A 21096-nucleotide genomic window follows, 5' to 3' on the forward strand; every position below is an offset into this window, starting at 1 on the left:
CTACCTTCTTTTCAAACTTTCTTTCTGCATGATGTCATATGGTACAGAATATCACTTTGGTGTGCTTAGGCCAGCTGTCTTGGTTCTGTCCCCATGCAGCTCCCTGTGCGCCTACCCCCTCACTGGCAGGACAGTATGAGAAGCTGAAAAACTGGAACAGCCTTGGCTCCATACACCACTACTTGGCAGCAATTAGAGACCTCAGTGTGTTATCAACATTGTTTTTCTCCTAAAGCACGAACATAGCATTGTAGCAGACATTATGAAGAAAATCAAGTCTGTCCCGGCTGTAACTGTGTACTGTTTGTTCCCATGATACATCACACTGTCTTTTAAGCAAGCGGTGCCATGCAAGCATTTAGGAAACAATTGTGATGACTCTTTACTGTCAGCAAACATGGTGAAAACCCAAGTTACAGTGTATCTATCCTGAATCTTACAGGCTGCTATTTTACCCACCCTGTGGTGATAGAGTCCCATTTAACAGGGAGGGATTAGAGTAATCTGGTCTGTGCAGTCAACCAAAGGAGAGCTAGAACAGTGAAGACTCTGGATTAAAGATGATATCTGCTAACATTCATGTAAAAATTACACTTGCTCTCTTTTTTTCTCATGTGGTATTTTTGACAGCTGTAGAAGTAGAATATTACCTATCTACTGGATAATGTAGAGCAAAATGCTCAGTTTCTGCTGCATGTGACTCTGAAATGTATAAGCACACGCTATCACGATGTCTAGAGGCAACTAGCATGCCATAAGCATAACATGTTCAACGTTTCTTAGTAAAAATCTGTGAATAAATATTTCTTAGAAATCTGCTCATGCTCACACAGCAGAGCTGGGAAACATTCTCACTTTCATCTCTATCATGGTTTTGGCTGGGATTGCGTTAATTTTCTTTGTACATCTTTGCTGTGCTTTGGATTTTTTCACTTAAAATAGCGGCAGCATCACACTGTGATGGTAGTGGCTGCAAGGCGGTGGGATGTCTCAGCTCCTCGTGCTGCCCTGCCAGAAGGGGGCTGGAGGAGCACAAGGAGCCGCGTTGAGACAGAACCAGGACTGCTGACCCAGGCTGACCAGAGGGATGGCCCAAACCATATGACATTGTGCTCAGCAATGAAAGCTGACAGGAGGCAGGAAGACAGAGGAGAGAACGGTGGGAGTGCTGGCATTAGTCTCCCCAAGAAATGCACGATGAGCCCTGCTTTTCTGGGAGTGACTGAACTGCTGACGAGGAGTAGGAAATAAATTCCTTCATTTGCTTTGCTTGTATGCACAGATTTTGCTTTACCTAGTAAACTGTCTTTGCCTCAGCTCATGAGTTCTTAAAGTGTTACCTTTTTGATTCTTTCCATCTGGGGAGCTGGGTGGTGCTAGGAGCCTGCTGACTCTCAGTTCAAGCACAGAATTATTTTAGGGAAAAGTGAAGAAGGTATCTGGAAGAGAGGAGACATTGCTCTTGTGTGAGTTCTACAGCAGGAAACAAACTGTAGAGCTCTGTTCAGAGCATACTCATACTCTGAATAACCTAATTTACCTTCATGTCTCTCCTTAGAGCTCATATTCCATCTTATTACGTGGTAAAATCTGATTTTCTTTGAGTATGCAGCAATGTTTTAGATCATTTTAAAGACACTCTATATGTCATCTTGTTGGGCTGCACAGTCTCATTGAAACTGCTTCTCTGTAATGTGCTACTCTTTATGTACCTATTGAAAAATGCATCTTTTTGAAACAATGTGGTATTTCTTTGTGAATTCCTCCTCAAATTTAAGGGTGCAAATTGCTCTTATTCTTTGAAGTTGAATACTAAGCATTTTTAAAAGGAGGGGAGTGGAGAGAAAAAGGAATAAGAAAAAAAGTTGTTCAGAAAGCCTCTGGTATGTAAACAATGAAGTGCATTCCTTGTGCTAGTCCAGGAACATGCTGTTATTCTCCCTGAAACTGCTGCTGGTGCCTTTGTTCCTTTACTGTTCTTTAAGGCTTGCATCTCAGTTATCTGCAATATTTGTTATAGATGAAGTATGATGAATTAATATTTACATTGGTTTTTTCCTATCTGTACTATTGTCTGATGGCAGGCAAAAAGATGGAGATTTGAAAGCCAGTTTGCTTATCAAGAAACACAGGATATACTTGTAAAATAAACATATCCATAGTGTGTATGTAATGCTGTTTATAAAATTGCTTTCACCACCCTTCATTGAGCTAACTTGAATCACCCCACGGTGGTTGGTATCAGATACGTTTTCCTCTCTTGATGTTATGTATCAAAGGGTTGTTGATGGGTTTCTGTTTGTGCCATTTTGAGACATTTTTTGCAGGATACCACTGCAATCTGTGACTGTAGCTCCCCCAGGCTGGCCTGACTGCAGCATTCTCCAGAGACTTGCCTTCAGCATACTGTGAGCTGTTTTCCAGATATGCCCTCCTTCTCAAATCAATTCCGTGAAATAGCTGCAATGTTAATACAACAAGGGTATCGGAGACTATTCAAACACCAAACCAGATCTAGCTTGTGTGCTTCCTTCAGTTACCGTGCTTTGAGAGAACCACCAGGAAGAGAGGACTCCACAGTGTAGTTGGTTAGTGGGTCTGTGTTTTTGAGGCCCATGTTTTCTACACTTGGACTCTGGTGGATGAATAGCTCTGTTATTGAGATTCTGATAGGCTTGCTGCTGTCAAAAGAAAGGACCTCCATTTCATTCCCCAGCTGGATTCTTCTTTCTTCTTTATACTGGCTTCTTGGACCTCCAGTAACCTGGCACAATTCACCTATCCTGCCAGGAAATTGTGCACATACTTTTATCTTCAGGTTTTGGCCCAGTGAGTGTTCAGCTGGACCTAGTCTGATGAATAGGCTTTGTGCAGGGTTGGGTGAACACCAGTCCCTGTGCAAAAGAACACAGGTATGGGTGGGATAACATGGTGCAATCTGCAGCTCCCAAAATGGGCTCTGATGGCAGCCGTCCAGGTCCCATGTCCCTGTTCCCTGTTTCTAGCCAGGTTAACTAGTTTCCCTTGGTCCTGTTGCATTTACTAACTGGAATAACATGGGCATGTGATTAAACATGAGAGATTTCTCTTCTGGATGTAAAGCATAATACCACAATGTTGTCTTTGCCTGCCATGCACATGTTCTTTTTTTTTTTTTTTTTTTTTTTTTTTGGTAGGGCCCCCCCTTTCAGAGTACTGGCTTTCTCAGCTGTGTTGCATAAAGGCAACCTGCCTGACTGAAGACAGATTACATATGGGTCATTCTAGAGCCAATTGCCACTATTATTTTATTTGGCAAGGGGAGATGCTGGAAAAACTATTGCTTCCACATATTGTTAATCCTGTAGTAAAATGTCCAATTCTCTTATGTCTAGCAGTAGGGCGTCAGGGAGCTGTTCCCTTCCCTGTGGGATTTTCTAGTGGGATTTTAATTCCATGTGTTTTAGAGAAATACGATCTACCGCTGATAAGGTAATAGTTTCCTTCTGTTGAAGCAGACTGTAAAAATTTGGCAGGCCGTCTGGATAGCAGAGAGAAACATAACATCTTGACTATCTAATAAAAAAAAAATTGACATGCCTGCATATCCCATATGTCCCATGTATAATATATATCCCATGTATAATTAGGTGGGGTATGTGTAACAGTGTACCTTGAAAAGCTTTGTTTATTCCTTTGGTTAGAACTCGTTTCAAGGGCAGTAACGTAAGTCCTGACATTTTGGCTTTGAGTTGTTGTTTTGCCCAGATTCTTTACTCAGTCTAAGTGCATCAAACCTGGCTGGCAGTTAGCCAGGAAGATTGTATTTCATTAATAGCCGTATGATTAAAGCCAACGCAGCTTGATCTTTTACACTGCAAGCCTGTGATAATTTCAGTTCTCAGGAATGTCCTTGGTGGAGTGTGCCATCCTGCTATGTATGCTGTTCTGCCACTTCAGAACTAAAAACAGAAGGAGATTGATGGTTTATTAGTTTGTTTCTATGTACTTGCAGTAGTTAAATTAACGGGTTTTAAATCAAGATCTCTTAATAGAACTGAGTAATTTTGCTTCATAAGTAGTTTTGCCAAATGATGCTACAACCAAGTCAAATTAGGAACATACAGTGTGAGTAATTTCCCTCTCATCCCCTGCAATGTGCATTCTTTTACTAGAGTTTATTATGTTATGATTGAACAGAGAATGTTATAAAAAAAAGTGTGTTTGCTTTTAATAAATCTCCAGTCAGTGCTCTTGACGCATCCTGATGTACTACTCTTAGTTGTTTAAAGACCCATTTTAAGGATGTGCCTTTTGTTCACATCAAAGTGTATGCCACAGAAGGTATAGCAGCCAAAAGAAACAGTGAACTCTTGTATTTAGCTGTCTGGTGATTCCAAATGTTGGAGAGGTTGTGCCCAGGGGTGGTTTGTCTCTTGTCCGTTGCTGATGCTGGAAGTCCTGTTAGCGTTTTCTAGAACAGATACAACCATTGAGCTCTGTCTTGTGCTCATAATTACTGTGTACTCCTCACCTGACCAGAAGAAAGAACATCTCCCCATCTGTTTAGCCAGCAATCTGTTTCATCCATGACTTGTATCTACTTTAGATAAGGTTGTAAGGCATCCTGTTCTAGTCACTTGGTGGAAACATCTGTCTGTACTGAAAAAAGGAATGAGCCTCTCCAAAGTTCATTCTTATTTAACAGCTGATGAAGAATAAGAAATTGTTAGAATCTTATTTGTGGCTTGAATTTCACTCTGTAGTTCAAAGATGAAGGGTTTCCCATCTCGCTTCGGAACATTCAGCAAGCTGTTCCCTCTCTACCATGTACGAATACTTGATTTTGAAAGGAGAACTCAGCTTCTAAAAACAAAAAAACATAGGCTGTTGCAAGATGCATGTGCTCAGATGGATGTGCTTTTCAAAATGTAGTATTGCAATACCAGAGTTGTTACCCACAGTTCCATCTGTGTGTTGTTGTTGTGGTGGTATAGTTTTTTTTTCCCACCTGCGTGGTAAAGATGCTGTTTAAAATTCAGATGACTGAAGATGACGAATGGATAAGCATTTGGTGCAGTGCACAGGTACGTGTTTATATATATGAACAACTTGCCAAACAAGTGATTTAATTTTTGGGGTTTTCCACTTTGCAATATTTGAGAAGACATACCATGCAAAATAGTTGAGAAAGCTACCCCTGCCTGGGGAAAGCTGGCAGGAGTGTTAGTTCTGGGATAGCCATCATGAGATACCTACATGGACGGCTGTCTGAACTCAGTTTGCTGAAGAGACACATTATAAAATGTTGGGTCACCTTAGGATTGTTTATGACTATCTGAATAAAAGATATGAGGTCGTTTTATCATAGTGTTGTTTTGCATGTGCTGCTTTAAGAGGCAAAAAGAAAATGTTCGATTGTATTTGTCAGCAATAAAAAATCATCTGCTGTTGACCAGCTTTGTCCTTCTCTTGCAGTTGCAAGGACAGGGCATCTGTAGGCCACATTTTAGGACTCTGCAGGCAATGTTTGGTCTTTGGGCTGCATGTTGAGCAATCCTCACTTAAAACCTACAAGGCAATTACCTACAACATGCTCGAAGATGAGACCTTCCAATCTTGTACGATTATTTGGTGGCTGCTGGCTGGTTGCACTCTCAAAACACAATCACGTCGTTACATTCTTCCTAAAAAAACCCCCAACGTAACTGCATTTATCCTATTTGATCACTGACCCATGAGAATCCTGCTTCATGCTCTTCATCTGCTACACAAAAAAGGACACCTCTGGAAGCAGGCGCCTCTTACCTTGTGTAAATAACTGCGAGTGTGGAGGTGTGTTAAAGCACAATGGCAGTAAGTGGCCACAGACCGGGACATGTGTTGACTGTTTAGGAGAGAAAAGGTATTGATTTGCTTCTTTGTGCTCCTGATATCCTTGTGGAAAAGAGCAGGTGGCTGTAACACGGGTGTTTGGGTGTTTCTGTAGCTATAGTTAGTTTTTTGGGAGACCCTTCTTGTTGGGGTTACTGAAAAAACAACTGTATGTAAAGCTTCTCTACTTTAATCTTTTATGCACCACACTTGGCTTTATATGATTTGTAGTCTGCGCCCTTTTGCTGCATACATCCAAGAAATACCTTCCCAAGGAGAAATACAGAAGCTTGTCCTGTCTGTAAGCGGTAGAAACAGTACCCCTCAGCACAGGGGGTGCTCTTTGTGTGTTTGTCAAAGCATTAGTAGTTAGTAGCTGCCAGTTCAGGATTTTAGAGTTAGTTTTGTCAGAAGCTTCTTTTTATATCTATGTCTTTGGTTTATGTGACATTAGCACCAAGAAGAGCTTTTGAAAAACTAGCAGTTAGCCATTGTAGGAAATTGCTATTAAGCAGAACTTGTCCTTATCAGCTTTTGCACTTATAAAATCTGTTTTGAGAGAGTGCCTTCTCCCCAGGAGTGCAGTTCAGATACAGGTTAGAGCCATCAGGTTGGCTCTTTTCCTCCCATATCTTCAGCTACATGTTTCTGCCTTTTTTTTTTTTCCCCACATTAGTTCTCACAGTGAACCAATTCAGAGAATTAAATTGGCAGAAAATTTAAGCCAGAGAATGGCCTTTTCTTGTGCTTTTTTTGCCCCCCCTCCCTCCCTCTGTTCTCACCTACTTGGTTATATTTCCAGAGTAGTCAGTGGGAAGGAGATTCTTCAGAAAGGCAATTGGTCCCATGTATCTTAGGCATATCTGTCTTAAGTGGAATGACTTGCTGTCTGAGGGTACCCCTCTCCTGCTACTGACTGTAAATAAAACTGTGTTGTATCTTGGATCAGATGCCTAATAGTGATAGGAATAGAGGTGGGAGACGTGATCTCAAGAATTAATGTTCTGTTAGTTCAGTTACGGTGGAAAAGATAAACATAAAGACTGTTTCTGCAGAGGAACAGGAGAGAGATAACCACAATAAAACACGAATACATATGGCTGTAAAAATTAACAGAATGGGGGAGAGTATTTTGAAAAAATGTAATAGCTAAGATTACGTTTCATTTTTTTCCTTCAGAAATGCATTCAATTTGAAGATACCATTCTGAGACCTTTTATTGATCCTATTATTTCCAACCACTGGTATGCAAAAACTATGAGTGGAAAGTTTTTGGGTATTCTTAATTCAGTGTTGGGAGTGCAGGAATCCTCTACATACAGTGTTACATATTGTACTGTTTTGCAAGTGACCACTTGAATACTGTTTCTCTCACACGCTATTGTGGCAAAAAACTGATAAAACCAAGCACGTGCTTAATAACCAAAGTCAAGCTATGGCTCAGACTTGTAAAACTGAGGATTCTAAGCAAAGTAACAATTCAGCTGTGAAGACTTCAGCAAAAATACCTTTCAATTCTTCCTTTTCCCTTCTATAAAGAAACGACACAAATAGAAGATCCCAGGAAACAATGGAGGCAAGAACAAGAGAGAATGCTGAAAGATTATCTTATGGTAGCCCAGGATGCTCTCAGTACTCAGAAGGAACTTTACCAGGTGAAAGAACAGAGGCTAGCACTTGCACTGGATGAGTATGTACGGTTGAATGATGCCTACAAAGAAAAATCAAGCTCTCGTACAAGCTGTAAGTATAGTAGAAAATACAATGTAACCTCTTTGATCTGTGCCCTGCAGGTGATCCTGTTTCACGTTAGGATGGGTTTTCAAGGTTTGCTATGAACATCTTCTATTCTGGCTTTTTTAGAGATAGCATCTTTTTTTTTTTTTTTTTTTTTTTTAATATAAAGATATTCTGCTGGAAAGAACTCTCTCCTGTCTGATACAATTGAACTGCTTTGAGCCATGGTTTAGAGCAGTCTGCTCTGAACTCTGTTTTGTCACACAGTATGTCAGAACAAAATTCTACCAAATTTAGGTTCAAAGTAGACAGGATCTCCTGCACTTCATGGCTGCATACTGAAATGACTACCGGGTTGACAAGTACCTGCAGTGGACCAAAAAAGGAGTTTGCTGCTGCTTTACGCAGTAGTTTTACGCCATGTATGAATTAGGAGTGAAATAGAGATGCGTGTTACAATATTGGTCAAGGGATTGGCATGGTGAAGAGCTTTCAGAGGCCTGTATTTCTTTTGTTAGCCACTCTCTCAGAGGTGGATGCCCTCCAAGACTCTTAACCACCGCTGTATCCTTCCTTTTGGTGCTCTCTGATAGCTTTATGTTATGTTGTGGCATCCACAACTGCACCTAGTGCTCGAGGTAAGATCGTACCCCTTAATGATTGCAATGCTGCAGTGCTGACTATAACAGGATATAGATTTGCACAGTATCACAGCTTTTCTGTACTTTGTAGCTTTAGATCAATGTGGGTATGTCAAGGAAGAGACTGATTAATGATTTTTAAATGTTTAAATACTTTTCCTATTGTTTTTCTATCCTTATTATTTTTGAAGTATTCTCAGGCTCTTCATCAAGCACAAAGTATGACCCTGATATTTTGAAGGCTGAAATCTCCACTACAAGATTAAGGGTGAGAGTTCTTAATTCATACTCATTTGTATTCTGTATGTAGGGTTTCTGTCTATAGAATGCAAAGGTTGAAACAGCAGAAGTATCTTGCCACCCTGATACTGAAACCTCCTAATATTCTCATTAAATACCTAATATTCTCATTAAATTCTCATTCAAGGGCTTGTAATGAATTTTTAAATGAATTTTTAAAACTGTCTCAGCTAATTCTAGAGAATGCACTTTGGTGAAACTTTGACAGATAGTCTAGTAAGACGTGGATTTAAATAAATCTGTTATCTATTTTTACTTCTATGATTTTGCTTATAAAGAAAAAGTAAAAATAACTAGGTGAAAATAAAAAGGTAGTGGGCCAAAATGAGACAATCTAGATGATTGTACACAATCTTTCTTCCATGAGAAATGTGCCTTTAGCTACGTGAACTGCCTCACAAATTTCTGTTGGTTTAAAAAGCACTTTCTAGTGATGCTGTGAAAACTTGTAAAAGTCAAAACATTCAGATGAGGATCGGAAGTTTTTATTCACTTTGCGAAATCATTAACAAGCAAAAGTCTTTATGTGATCAACTTCTTCCAGTATGGTCACTAACGGACTCCGTGTAAAGAACTGTCACTCACAGGTTAGTTTCTAGTTAATTCATCTTGAATAAGGAGGAAACAGTGCAGAAGACCACATAAACCTACATAGGGAATTCATTTATTTAAGCTGTGGCATATGTTCATACATTCTCTATGGATAACCAGAACTTTCTGCAGTTAGGAATGACAAAAATCAGATCAAAACATGCAGGTTAAAAGGACAGAACCTCTGCGTGTAGTGCTTGAAGGGTGCTGGGATACAGATTCTGTGTGAGCAGAGGTGTCAGTTACTCAGCTCTTCCATTGCCCCCTCCTGGCTTCTGCACAGTGCAGCGCTCAGAAGCCTTCTGAGAATAACATCCTTCTTCACCTTAGTGTGAAGTTTAAGAGTCTAAAAAATTATTGTTTAAAAGGAATTGTGGAATAGCTCAATAACATTTTAAAACAATGTAAATCAGAGATGGAATACACTGTAAAACTGTTGTCCATTTGCTACCCTCCCTACTGCTTGCACAGCCTGTTCTTTTTTTAGAAATCTCAGTCTGTAACCCCTTATTTTTTAAGTAGAGGGGGAAGTCATCAGTAAGAAAGCCTATTTCAGCAGTGAGAATATTGGAGCAAAAATTTTGGAAGCTTTTGGAGTAGGATCTACAGCAATATGGACCCTGGCTGGGAATGAGAATGAAAACACAAGGCTAGAGCTTCTTTCTAAAATCAGCGCAGCAGTAGAAGATGGTTTTCCATTGGCAAGGGAATCGCTGGTATATTTAGGAAATGAAAGGTATTGTTGAAGAACAATGCATATGACCAAATGTAAATATAGTCTTCTAAGAGCCAGAGGAGAAAATTCAAATGCTTGTTTTTTCCAATACTTAAATCTAATAGCTCCCATCTTGAAATGCATCGATACTGAATTACCTCTTAGCTACAGATCTACACATTGTCCATTTGTCAAGGGAGAGGCAAATGTGTTAATCACAGCCGATCAGTTTCTGGAGTTTTTTTTCTCTTCATTGCTTGTCAGAGTCAAGGAGCCTAACATGCTGCTGGTTCTCAGTGCCTGATTTATTGGCATTGCAAAGTCCAAGTTGCATATGTGCCTAAAATAGGTGACCTGAATCTTGTCTGCAGACTTTAGAAGGGTGCAGTCCAAGAATATCTGTATCAGCATAAAGTGTGTTATCATCCAAACCCACTGGATTTGAGAGTCATTGAGATAAGAAAAAGTGGAGCCCTGTGATGCTAGGGCTGGAAAGTGGTTTTCAAGGAGGATGGCAAGAGAGGTATGACTGTATTATATCGTAGTTTACCCTTATTTGAATGTTTGAGGATGCTTTGCTAATATTCAGCCTTGTGGCATTCTGTAGTATATGCATGCATGGACTTAATGGGAAACAAAGTTAGTCATTAGCAAGCTGCTGGCCAACTAGTTAGAATTTGCACATTGATTAGTGAACCATTAGGGCAGATGTACTAAACCCGTTTCTCTCTGTCACACACGCTCACTGAGGTGTACTGGCATCATCAGGTTAATGGTAGCTGGGGGAAAAACTCAGCATTCAAGGAAGTTCTGAAGTAGCCTTTGGCCTTTTCCTTGTTAGCTGTGCTTAATATATGCATATGGCACCTTCTGGATACATGAGTTGCCTGTTCACAATTTGTCATGGAGAATATATGACAGAAATATGACAGTTTGAATGAAATAAGCAGGGACAAAAATTTGATATGGGATCAAAGATCATTTTATGCAAATGCAACAAGTAGGGGATGAGCCTTTATAAGATAACAGGAGTTTTTTCTGATGTTCTATTAGTGCTTGAGAACTGGGGATAGAAGGAGTTAGCACAGAAGCATGCCTGAAGAGAGAAGGAGGAAGCAAGAGGTCTGTCAGGTGGCTTAAGAAGATGCGCAGATGCGGTATGACGGGGGTGAAGGATAGGACGAGTGAAGAGTTGTGAAAAGTGGGATTGTAAAAGTTTTGAAGGAGAAGGGAAGGAACGGAACACAAGGATATTTTAATGCGACCTACAGTGCAGTAAACACAGTCTTTCTATTATCATGTATGTCACATCCTTCCATGGTAACCTAACTCACATTTCCTGATAATAAAATGATGATGAATTACGGCAGAGGACACTCAGAAGATGATCTTGAGGAAAATGTAAGGGCTTCAGAGAGATCCAACCCTCAAAGTTGGAAGCGAGTATGCCATCTGCAATTACAATAAATTCACATTTTGGATTAAGGAAAAGTGTAGTCATTCTTCATTTCTCAGCAAAGTTAAGGCTTTTTCATATTTCACATTACTTTACCTGAAACCCAGTAGTGATATCTGTTTGTTTTTTATAACCTTGCTTGGAATACTTGAGAAAGATTATTCCTGGAGTTAAAAAATTCTCATTTAGTTCTCTGTTCTTAACTGTAGGAAAGTGTCATGCTCGTTGGGGGAAAAAGTAGTTAAGGAAAGCTGAATGTGTTGTTAGGGACATTGCCACTTTATCATGCTAAATAATCTGTATCGTCAAAATAAAATCAGTTTTCTGTCAAGTGTAGCAGCTACTGATTGTAGTTTCTAAAAGCCTGAACCTAGCCCTAATTATCTAGTTAACAGATTTGCTTTGGAGAAAAAGGAGCTTGCAAGCAGCATTTTGTTTCTGTCAAAGAAAAGTCATTAGCCAGAACTTACAAACTTGAATGCCTAAGTATAAATCACAAATCTATATGTAGAAGCACATATGAAGCATTTTAAGTCTCTTGGAAAGCTCCAGCAGTTGCCTGTGCTTCCTACTCTTGGTTTCCTGGCACGTTGGGTATTACACTTCTTGGTTTAAATAATAGGACAAAGATTGGCAACCTAAGAAGTGGCTGCAAAAAGTCTTGGAACCATAATTTTAAAATCATTTTCAGTTGAAGTGGTCACAATTCTTTATTTTAATATACTCAATTTTCAAGATGGAGTTGAGTGTCTGAAGACCTACCTAAAAACTTCGAGCATTTCAGGGTGGTAGTGAGAGCAGAAGACTTCTTGTGGGCTTTTCCTTTTTTCACCTTGCTGATTGGGAAGCGAGGGAAAAAAATCTGGCTATTATCTGGCATGCAAATCAACAGATGTTGGTGTGTAAATACTAACGTTTGGGACTCCACATTTCAGGTACACTTTTTCTGCTTGTGCTAAGGATGAATTTTAGTTTCTGTTAGAAGTACACTGCTAATTCAGTCCAGAAACTTTTAGTATGTTTGGAAATTGTCACACCAAAAACAACAAAAACAACAAACAAATAGCCAAACCTCAATTTAATTTCATCTTAATTCATAAGTATTTTATATTGAATATCAATATTAATGTTAAAAAGCATGTGAGCATGGAAATTTAGGGAAAATAGGGAACGTTTTCCCAAAGACTGTTCTATTAAGTAAATGCATGTACTTGTGATCCAAATGTATTTAATTATTGTTGCTTTTGTGAATGTGAACTACGTATTTTGGGATCCAATGCCTGAAAAGCTTTATGAGAAAGGATAATTCATAGAAAAAAAGCAGAGTCCAGACTTTGTTTTTACTATGTAAATGACTTAAGAGCTTCCTGGAATGAAAATGTGAAAATACAGTAAGCTTAAAAATAAGCAGGAATGTCCCTGTAGGACAGTTGGAATGCATGCTTAACAAGGAGAAGTAAATTACTTGCTAAAGTTCTCTCAGGTTTAATAACACAGTGTGGTATCAATACAAATAAGGAATGTGATTTAATCTGCTTGTGTCTCTTTAATACTAAAGCATGTTGCCCATAGACGTAAAGAAGAGAACTGATCTTTCTGTTTTTAATGTGTGTCAGTAGAGCAATTTACTCTTTCTTTATTTTCCTCACCCGAGGTAGAGTATGTTAATTGTTCGAAGCCGTGCGTTGTGCTGTTTGAGGAGGAATTTTCTAAGTCTTGCTTTGATTTAACACAAGGTTAAGAAGCTGAAGAGGGAGCTCTCTCAGATGAAGCAGGAGCTGCTGTACAAGGAGCAGGGCTTTGAAACACTGCAACAGTGAGTAATAAAAAAAACAGATGAAGTTGACTTAATTCAGTTGTATGAACTTTTTTTTTGGTCGCAGAAGTGAATACATCTTATGTGAGATTATTATGGGAAACGTGAGAATCTACAACTCCTTCTGTTGAAGTTAAAGAGCAGGAAATCTGTAGAAATAGCAAACCTATTGTGCAAGTGTTAACATGAGAAATCTGTTCCTCCTACTTTTTCCACGAAAGAGCTTGGTTGCAAAGAGGCAAAAGGAAAGTCAGTGGTTAAGGGTTCCTAGGAGAATTTAGCTGCTTCGCATGTCCCATTTAACAAAACAAGCAAACAGAAAAAAACACCCTAAAAACTGAAGGAAGTGATTAGGTCTGTCTTTCTTTCTTCCCCACATCTGCACTCAAAGAGAAAGAGGAGGATGCTGGTCTCAGAGGTATAAATGGGGGCAGAACTGTGCCAGGTTTGAAATGAGTCACAATTTGAGTGTTGGAGACCTGACTTTCTTTGTTCCAGCTGCTGTGATGCCTGGGCTGCAAAGGGCTGAGCTAGGGGCGCATTTCGGGTATCTAAGTTGGATTATTAGAAACCCATTTATTTATGTATTAATTTATTTATTTTCAGTCTGAGCAGTCTGTGCTGCCCCTGACTTTGTTGGGCCCTAAAATAGTAATAGATCAGTTTTGTACAGAAGGATTCTATCTGTCTGTCTGTCTATCTATCTATCTATCTATCTATCTATCCATCCATCCATCCATTCATTCATTCATTCATTCATTTGAATGCAGAGAAAGAAATTCTAGTCCAGGAAAACGATGAATAAAAATCATAGGATCACAGAATGGCCTGGGTTGAAAAGGACCACAATGATCATCTGGTTTCAACCCCCTGCTGTATGCAGGGCTGCCAACCACCAGACCAGGCTGCCCAGAGCCACATCCAGCCTGGCCTTTTCCATCTCCAGGGATGGGGCAATCACAGCCTCCTTGGGCAACCTGTTCCAGTGTGTCACCACCTTCTGTGTGAAAAACTTCCTCCTAATATCTAACCTAAACCTCCTGTCTCAGTGTTCTATCATAGTTACAGACTTGTCCAAATGGAGCAAATCTTTTTTTGTTATTCTTGTTTTTAAAAACAAGAGCATGAAGTAGATTGGGAACTGAAGCCCTTCAGCACCTTAGGAGGATGCCAGTGACATCACTGTCTTCTTTCATTTTAACTAAGGCAGAAATGTGAGATTTTGTTATTTAAATACATAAAGGCTAGACTGGAGTGAGGGGAGAAAAAGATAACTGATTGAATTTATTTAAACATGAATTGGATTTCAAAGCAAAGTTTAGAAGAGAAAGACATATTGGTTCTAAAGCTGAAGGTAATAAAAACTCACGCTGCTGTCCAAAGATTAAAGGTTAGCCAATCATGCTGGTTTTATTATATTAATTCAACAATGAAGTATTGTTTTAAAGCAGCTTGCTCACAGGCCATTTCGATAGGAATCCAAAGCATGTTTCAGAAACTGTCAACAGCATTCCACAGGAATACAATGGGCGTTTGTTTTAAAAAATTCAGTCAGCCGCTTTTGAACAGCACTAATCCCATTAATTTAAAACAGGGAGAAGGAATATTGTATATGTCAGAGATCCTTCTTGTCTATCTTAATTATATATAGAATAAAGCAGTTGCAATTTGAATATGGCACGGTGTGTTAGTAGGCAGCGTGTGGTGTATTTATTACCCAAGCGTTCATTCATGACTGCAATTGTTGGCATATCCTGTATCTGTCTGACCTTGGCAACTTGGTGTAGGTTACCAGAAATTGAGTGCTGTCAGAGAGTAGGTGTGTGCATACTTATGAAAGAGTTTGGGGAACTTTCAAGTTGAAACAAATACATCCTTGAGTAGGAATCTGAGTGCAGAGTCATGTTTTTCACACAAATTTGGTTCTGTTTTGCAGAAAAGCTGAAATGTGGGGAAAGGAAAAAAGTTACTCTCGTATCTCTAATGACTGCTTTAGAATGTTGATATATTTGTGCACAAAATTAAAAGAAAAATAGAATACTTTGTTTCAGGGGTTTTGTGCTCTTGCTCAATTGTTCATTCCTCACTCACAAGGTTAATGTCTTGTAGAAGGATGATGGCTGATGATAAAAACAGAAAACCAACTGTACGATAAAGGAATGTATTCTCTAGTAGATGGTGAAGATGCCTGTTTTTAATTTTGTGAAGCACAGCTGCAGCCATTTGTACAGTGCTATAAAATATTCAGTTAACACATTTCTTCAACCTGTAGTTTTACAAACTCAATTTTTTGAAGCCAATATGTAAAAAACAAAATGAAAAACAGTTGTCTCCAATGTTATTTTTAAGTTATTATTTTAAAAAAATTATTGATATTCCAGTAGTTCAGTAATTATCCAGTGTATGACAGATGTTATAAATTGTCCATAGATTCAGTGAGTAAAGAGAGCCTGATGACTGGGTGAGTGCAGCAGCTGCACGAGGTGGTTAGTTCTTAGGATTAGGGTAAGCAAGATGGAAGCTGAGGGAAGAGTATGGTTACATGTTTTCTCTGCAAGAACGGTCAGTACCTACAAGCTTGGTTGTCTGGATGCCACATTGTGGGTCTGGATAGAGGAATACTGCCCGTAATATATTCTGCTTCTCTAAGTACTGCAAATAGCTGAAATAATAGCTATTAGCTAATAGCTAAAGCCGAACCCCAAAGTTGCTCCTGCATTGCGGAGGGTTAGGGTGGGCATAGGATTTTTTTATCATGTTGACAGCACTATGTTGTACTCCTGGTAGCACATGTAAGAGTACTGCTTCAGGTAGTGCTCTGTGCCTCGCATGTCTTTAAGACTGAATCAGTGGTTTTAATGCCAACATGCTTTTTTCCTTTTCAAAAAATTTCCTGTGTCAGCAAAACCCATCACTGTGTGTGTGTCCGATAGCTTGACATTTTTGCCACACAGAAAGTATTTTAATGCAGGTTTCAGTGTCCTTTTTCTCTTTGTTTGTCTGCTAAAGGAAATATTATCAGTTACTCTTGCCCTTCTGTCCTAACTATGCTTGTCTGAAACAGAACAGCAGAGATGTTAACATTATTTGCAGTATGCAGTATTAATATGCTCTTCTTTCCACAGAATTGACCAAAAAATGTCTGGAGGCCAGAGTGGGTATGAACTATGTGAGGCTAAAGCCATCCTGAGTGAACTGAAATCCATCAGAAAGGCGATAAGTTCAGGAGAGAGAGAAAAACAAGATTTAATGAAGGTATTTTCTAGGGTTAGCATAAGTTTTGTGTGGATTTGTTTCATCAGAAGGAACTTTAATGATGCTAAATACTGTACATTTTATACTTTTTAAGGGATTTTCAAAACCATGTGCCAAACTAGTGTTAAAATCTGTTTTGTGATGCAGAAACTGAAGCTTGTGACTTTCCTAATTCAAAAAGTCCCTGAATGGCAGTCAGAATACAGGTATCTGAACTTGTTGGTAATGTTGCATATTACCTCTATAACACTATTTAAAATATTATGTGGGTGAAACTTGAGATAACCATTTTCTAAATGGGCACAAGTTCTACAAATTGCTCTGCATTTGTATCTGAAAGTAGATTACTTATTTATTTATTTTGCATCAACCAAATATTTGATTGGTTTATAAAGACAAGCAAGGGAGAGAGAGGCAACAAGAACCAGAATGATGTGATTGTACTCAGTGTCACTTAAGAACTACTTGATTAAAAGGATGGTTTTCTAACATGAAGAAAAATACATACATATATATATTGGAGTCTTCTAGATAAGTATCTTCTGAATAGAAACCAATATGAACTCTGTAAAGTATCACAGATTCACAGAATGACTGGGGTTGGAGGGGGACCTCTGGGGATCATCTAGTGCAACTCCTTGCTAAAGCAGCTTCCCTAGAGAACTTGTACAAAAGTACAGTTTAACACCATCTTGTTCTGTTTCCTGGACAGAGTCTTGCAAAACTGAAAGAGAAATTCAATCTTGACCAGAATATTGGGACATCGGAACCAGACCTGAGTTCCAGCTCTGTAAATTCCCAGCTGTGTTTTTCTAGACAAACTCTGGATGCAGGGTCTCAGACTGACATTTCTGGTGAGGTGAGCCTTTTCATTTTGTCAAACGTAAAGAGAAATTGAATCAGAATGCTGTGGTTAATGGAATTGGCTGTTACAAACGGCTGTTTACTGTTGCTGATAGGTGTTATATATATGCACATTTAAGAGAAAATTACTTAGAATCAGTCATCTGATTTTCCACTTCAAATTTAAATCAGGATTCAGATGAAGTTTTCACATTTGGCATGAAGCATTTATGCCAATCTGATTTAATCAAGTAGTTCCAGTACAGTGAAGAAGAATGTAAGTAAATAGTATTTTTTGGATCCATCTATGTGGATGTTGTACCTTACAGACTTACTTTGATCTGAAAGTGTCTTTAATTTTCAGAAACAAGATCTCAGAATTTAACTGTGCAGTTTCATTTCCACAGCTGAAAAAACATAAGGGAAGTATCTCTTCAGTGATTCATTAATAATTTCTCTGTGTCAGTGATGGTATATTTACAGTGACAGAAAGCTGTGCTTAATTTTGGCACCTTCTTTATACTTCTGTGTGCTAAATTTATAAGGAAGAGCTTGTACTAGGTTTTCCAAGCAGAGGAAAATTTGCCTACAGATGGTAGCTTTCTTTTTTTTCTTTTTTTTCTTTTTTTCTTTTTTTTTTTTAAGTCTGAAGTCGTGCCCTGGAATTGCACCTATTTACCCCTGAATTTTGAGTTCAGTGGGAGTTTGAAGTGGATCAAAATTTTGTGTTTCAGTCAATGCAAGACCTCTCTGAAAACGTCCGCAATTTATTCTGCTGGAATATGGCAGTACAGCAATTAAACGCAGATAAAGAGCATGAGAAGAAAACAGCCCTGAGTATATTACTAACTGTGGATATAATAGTGAGCGTATGGCCCACGCGGGCGTCGTTCCATTTTTTTAAGAAGTAATGTTTCTAGCCTGGGCATTTGTTGATATATACTGTTGATTTGTTTTACAGTTTTGCACAGTGTTGAGGCTAATATTTTTTTCAATAGGTTGGAACAAGAAGTAGATCCAATTTAGCAGAGAAGGTCAGACTAAGTCTTCAATATGAAGAGGCAAAGAGAAGGTAATGGGGTTAGTCGCTTTGTTAAATTACAGTCTTGAGTCGGGCATTTTCTCCAATGCTAACATTGTGCTCGCAGTGACATCTAGTGGACGCCCCTGTGCACGCGCTGGAGGCATTACTGCAAAACGTTTCTTTCTCTCCTGAAAGCAAAGCAGGCTTTTGCTTTTGAGCAGTAGTTTTTACATGTGATGTTAAGTTACGTAAGTCAAGAAATGAAATGAAAAGTTATAATATCAGTTCCAGGATTGTGGAAATAGAGTGAAAGGGTGTTCGAATGAAAGGCTGCCAGGCTATTTACTTCCATTTAAATTCTTCTGTGGGGTCATCATTTCAGTTTAGTATGCAACTGATGGTTCTTCAGGTATAATGCTTCAGAGTTCCACTTCAGATTTTGTAGGCTCAATTATCTCTTTTTTTAATCTTTTATCTGGGACTCAGAATCATAGAATGGCTTGGGTTGGAAGGGATGCTAAAGATCATCAAGCTTCAATCCCCTGCCATGGGCAGGGCTGCCAACCACTAGATCAGGCTGCCCAGGGACCACCCAGCCTTGACTTAGAATAATTTAAATACTTGTTTTCACTGTGAGATTATTTTTTAATAGCCTGGGGAGACAGGAAATCAGGAACTGCCCCACTGATGAATGTGAAATGTCTTTCAAATAAGGTTCTGCAGTGGTTGCTCTTGAAAGCAGTGCTGTTTTGATGGATTGCCACAGCACTGAAGAATAGGCATCAGAAAGCAGGACATTCTGGGTTACAGTAACATATATTCTGGTACAGCAGAGGAGTAGTGCTGCATAATACTGGGGAAGGCTTACATTATTTAAACAAATAAATTGCATGTCAGCTATTCAGAAGCCATACAGCTTTTGTTATGTAATTTAAGAGAAATATAAGTCTAGAAAGTTATCTCACACCCCAGGCTCCTTTTTTTTATATTAAAAAAGATGACAATAAAGGAAGAACTAATACTTTTCCATAGTTGAAAATTGTACCTATAATGAGACTTGCTTTGTGACTTAATTATTAATTCACTTAGAATACTGTGGCATGATCAATTAGAAAACCAGGAAGAGAATTTTTAGCTTATAAGGACAATGTAACAGCTTAAATAGTTTTAATGTTTTAAAGATGAGAGGCTGCACAGTCACTTTCCAAAATCCGGATGTATATTCTTTATGCAATAGTAGTTGCCATTCTTGCTGGAAACAACAGTAATCTTTTCTATCATCTTTATGGATCATAAAACTTTGTTATATAATCAATGCAATTGATTAAGAGCGATAAAACTATTGTGTTTCTTCAGCATTGAACTTGCATGATTTCAGCTCAAAGTCATTGTGTATATAGTACTGTCAGATGGTTTTCTAGATTTATATAGATGGCACTTGCTCTCAATTTCCTTTTATCCGAAACCAGATTATCCTCTGTTGTGACTGTATTGATACCAAGAAGTCCCACCGTCGTGTTTTGTTTCTCATTTGGAACAAAAAGGTACTCTGGCAGTAATCAGTGTACCACTTCTAGCTATTAGAAAAGCATGGCTTTTGGACTCTGAACAACTGCAGCGTAAAATCTTACTTTCTCACAAATTAACCAAGAAGATGAGTCAAAATTGCAGTAGATGAAATACTTAATCTTTGCATAACCACGTATTTCATCTGTATGACATCAGTGTGTTCTAATGTTAAATTACTTTTTTAAATGGTGTCTTCATTCAATTTTGTCTAAAAGTCCAAATAATGAATATTCCTTTGCACTTTAAATAAGACAGTCAGATTTCTTGAAGACACAGCTAAAGTCATTGAAGTGTTGGAGCATACTGTTTTTACTAGTTATTATTGGGCAAACTTAATAAAGCATGCATATCTTAGAATAATGAAGATACATACCAGTAATTATTATGGCCACTGTAAGCTAGTAAGTATTGACCATCTTTTCTGAAATATTAAATGTGCAAGTTCAAAGTTGCCTTATATTTAAAAAAAAACAAAAGCAACAGCAACAACAACAACAACAAAAAACACAAAACCATTATCAACAACAACAAAAGATCTAATGAATGAACTTCTCTATTTGGAAATTATCAGATAGTTTTGCATTGCGCGTTTTATGTTGTTTAGTTAGCAAAGCCTCTTGAAGTGGTAGAATGTTGCCTTGGGTTTTTGAGGACAGTATAAAGTTATGTGGCATGAACGTTTATGTTGCTTAAATAAGTGGAAGCTACTGACTTTGACAAAATAAAGAATTGGATGAATTTAGAGTTTGTCAGCTGTGTGAAATCCACTGTCAGGCTGCAGTTGCTAGTCAGAAGGGTCTGATATTTTACGCTGACAATCATATCCTGATGTGGTGAAACTCCAGCTACGTGCCTTATTGACTTGCTGAGCAAAGACTATCTTAAAAGTGTGAAAGCAGTTTTGTTTTCATATCCATGTAGTCCTTTGCCTTTCTTGATGAGGCAGCACACAAAAAATGTCAGAACAGCAGAGAGTTATCTGTAGCAGAGGGGACAAAAGAATTGTTAGGAGGCCACTGTCCCATTCCTTAGGCCATCAAACAGCTGTCACTAGCAGCTACTTTCAGAACAAGGCCAGCAGGAATCAGTGACCTGGAGATGAAAATCTTAACACCTTATCCATCTGAAATGATTCCCTTGTTTTCCTCTGTGTACAGCTCCTCTAAAGGACTGCTGAATATAAATTATATATATTTATATAACAGCTGCAAAGTATGTTGAAATGCTTCATTTCATTTCACCCTATCGTTTGTTTACGGTAACACTGCTGATTGTATTTCAATTTGACTTATTTTG

General features: G+C 38.5%; 1 protein-coding gene across 2 annotated transcripts in view; it reads left to right on the plus strand.

Annotated features, from left to right (window-relative positions):
* Nucleotides 1-21096, plus strand: part of WWC2 (WW and C2 domain containing 2) — an 86576-nt gene that overhangs the window by 32460 nt on the left and 33020 nt on the right. For both annotated transcript variants that reach the window (XM_042812400.1, XM_042812399.1), the window contains exons 3-8: nucleotides 7393-7596; nucleotides 8423-8499; nucleotides 13030-13109; nucleotides 16235-16364; nucleotides 17077-17223; nucleotides 18206-18279. In XM_042812400.1, the coding sequence (XP_042668334.1) occupies nucleotides 7393-7596; nucleotides 8423-8499; nucleotides 13030-13109; nucleotides 16235-16364; nucleotides 17077-17223; nucleotides 18206-18279 (712 nt within the window). The remainder of the gene's footprint in view (nucleotides 1-7392; nucleotides 7597-8422; nucleotides 8500-13029; nucleotides 13110-16234; nucleotides 16365-17076; nucleotides 17224-18205; nucleotides 18280-21096) is intronic.

Source organism: Centrocercus urophasianus, unplaced genomic scaffold (assembly GCF_019232065.1).
Source record: "Centrocercus urophasianus isolate 14NV4802_14NV808 unplaced genomic scaffold, USGS_Curo_1.0 seq_13, whole genome shotgun sequence".
Classification (NCBI taxonomy): domain Eukaryota; kingdom Metazoa; phylum Chordata; class Aves; order Galliformes; family Phasianidae; genus Centrocercus; species Centrocercus urophasianus.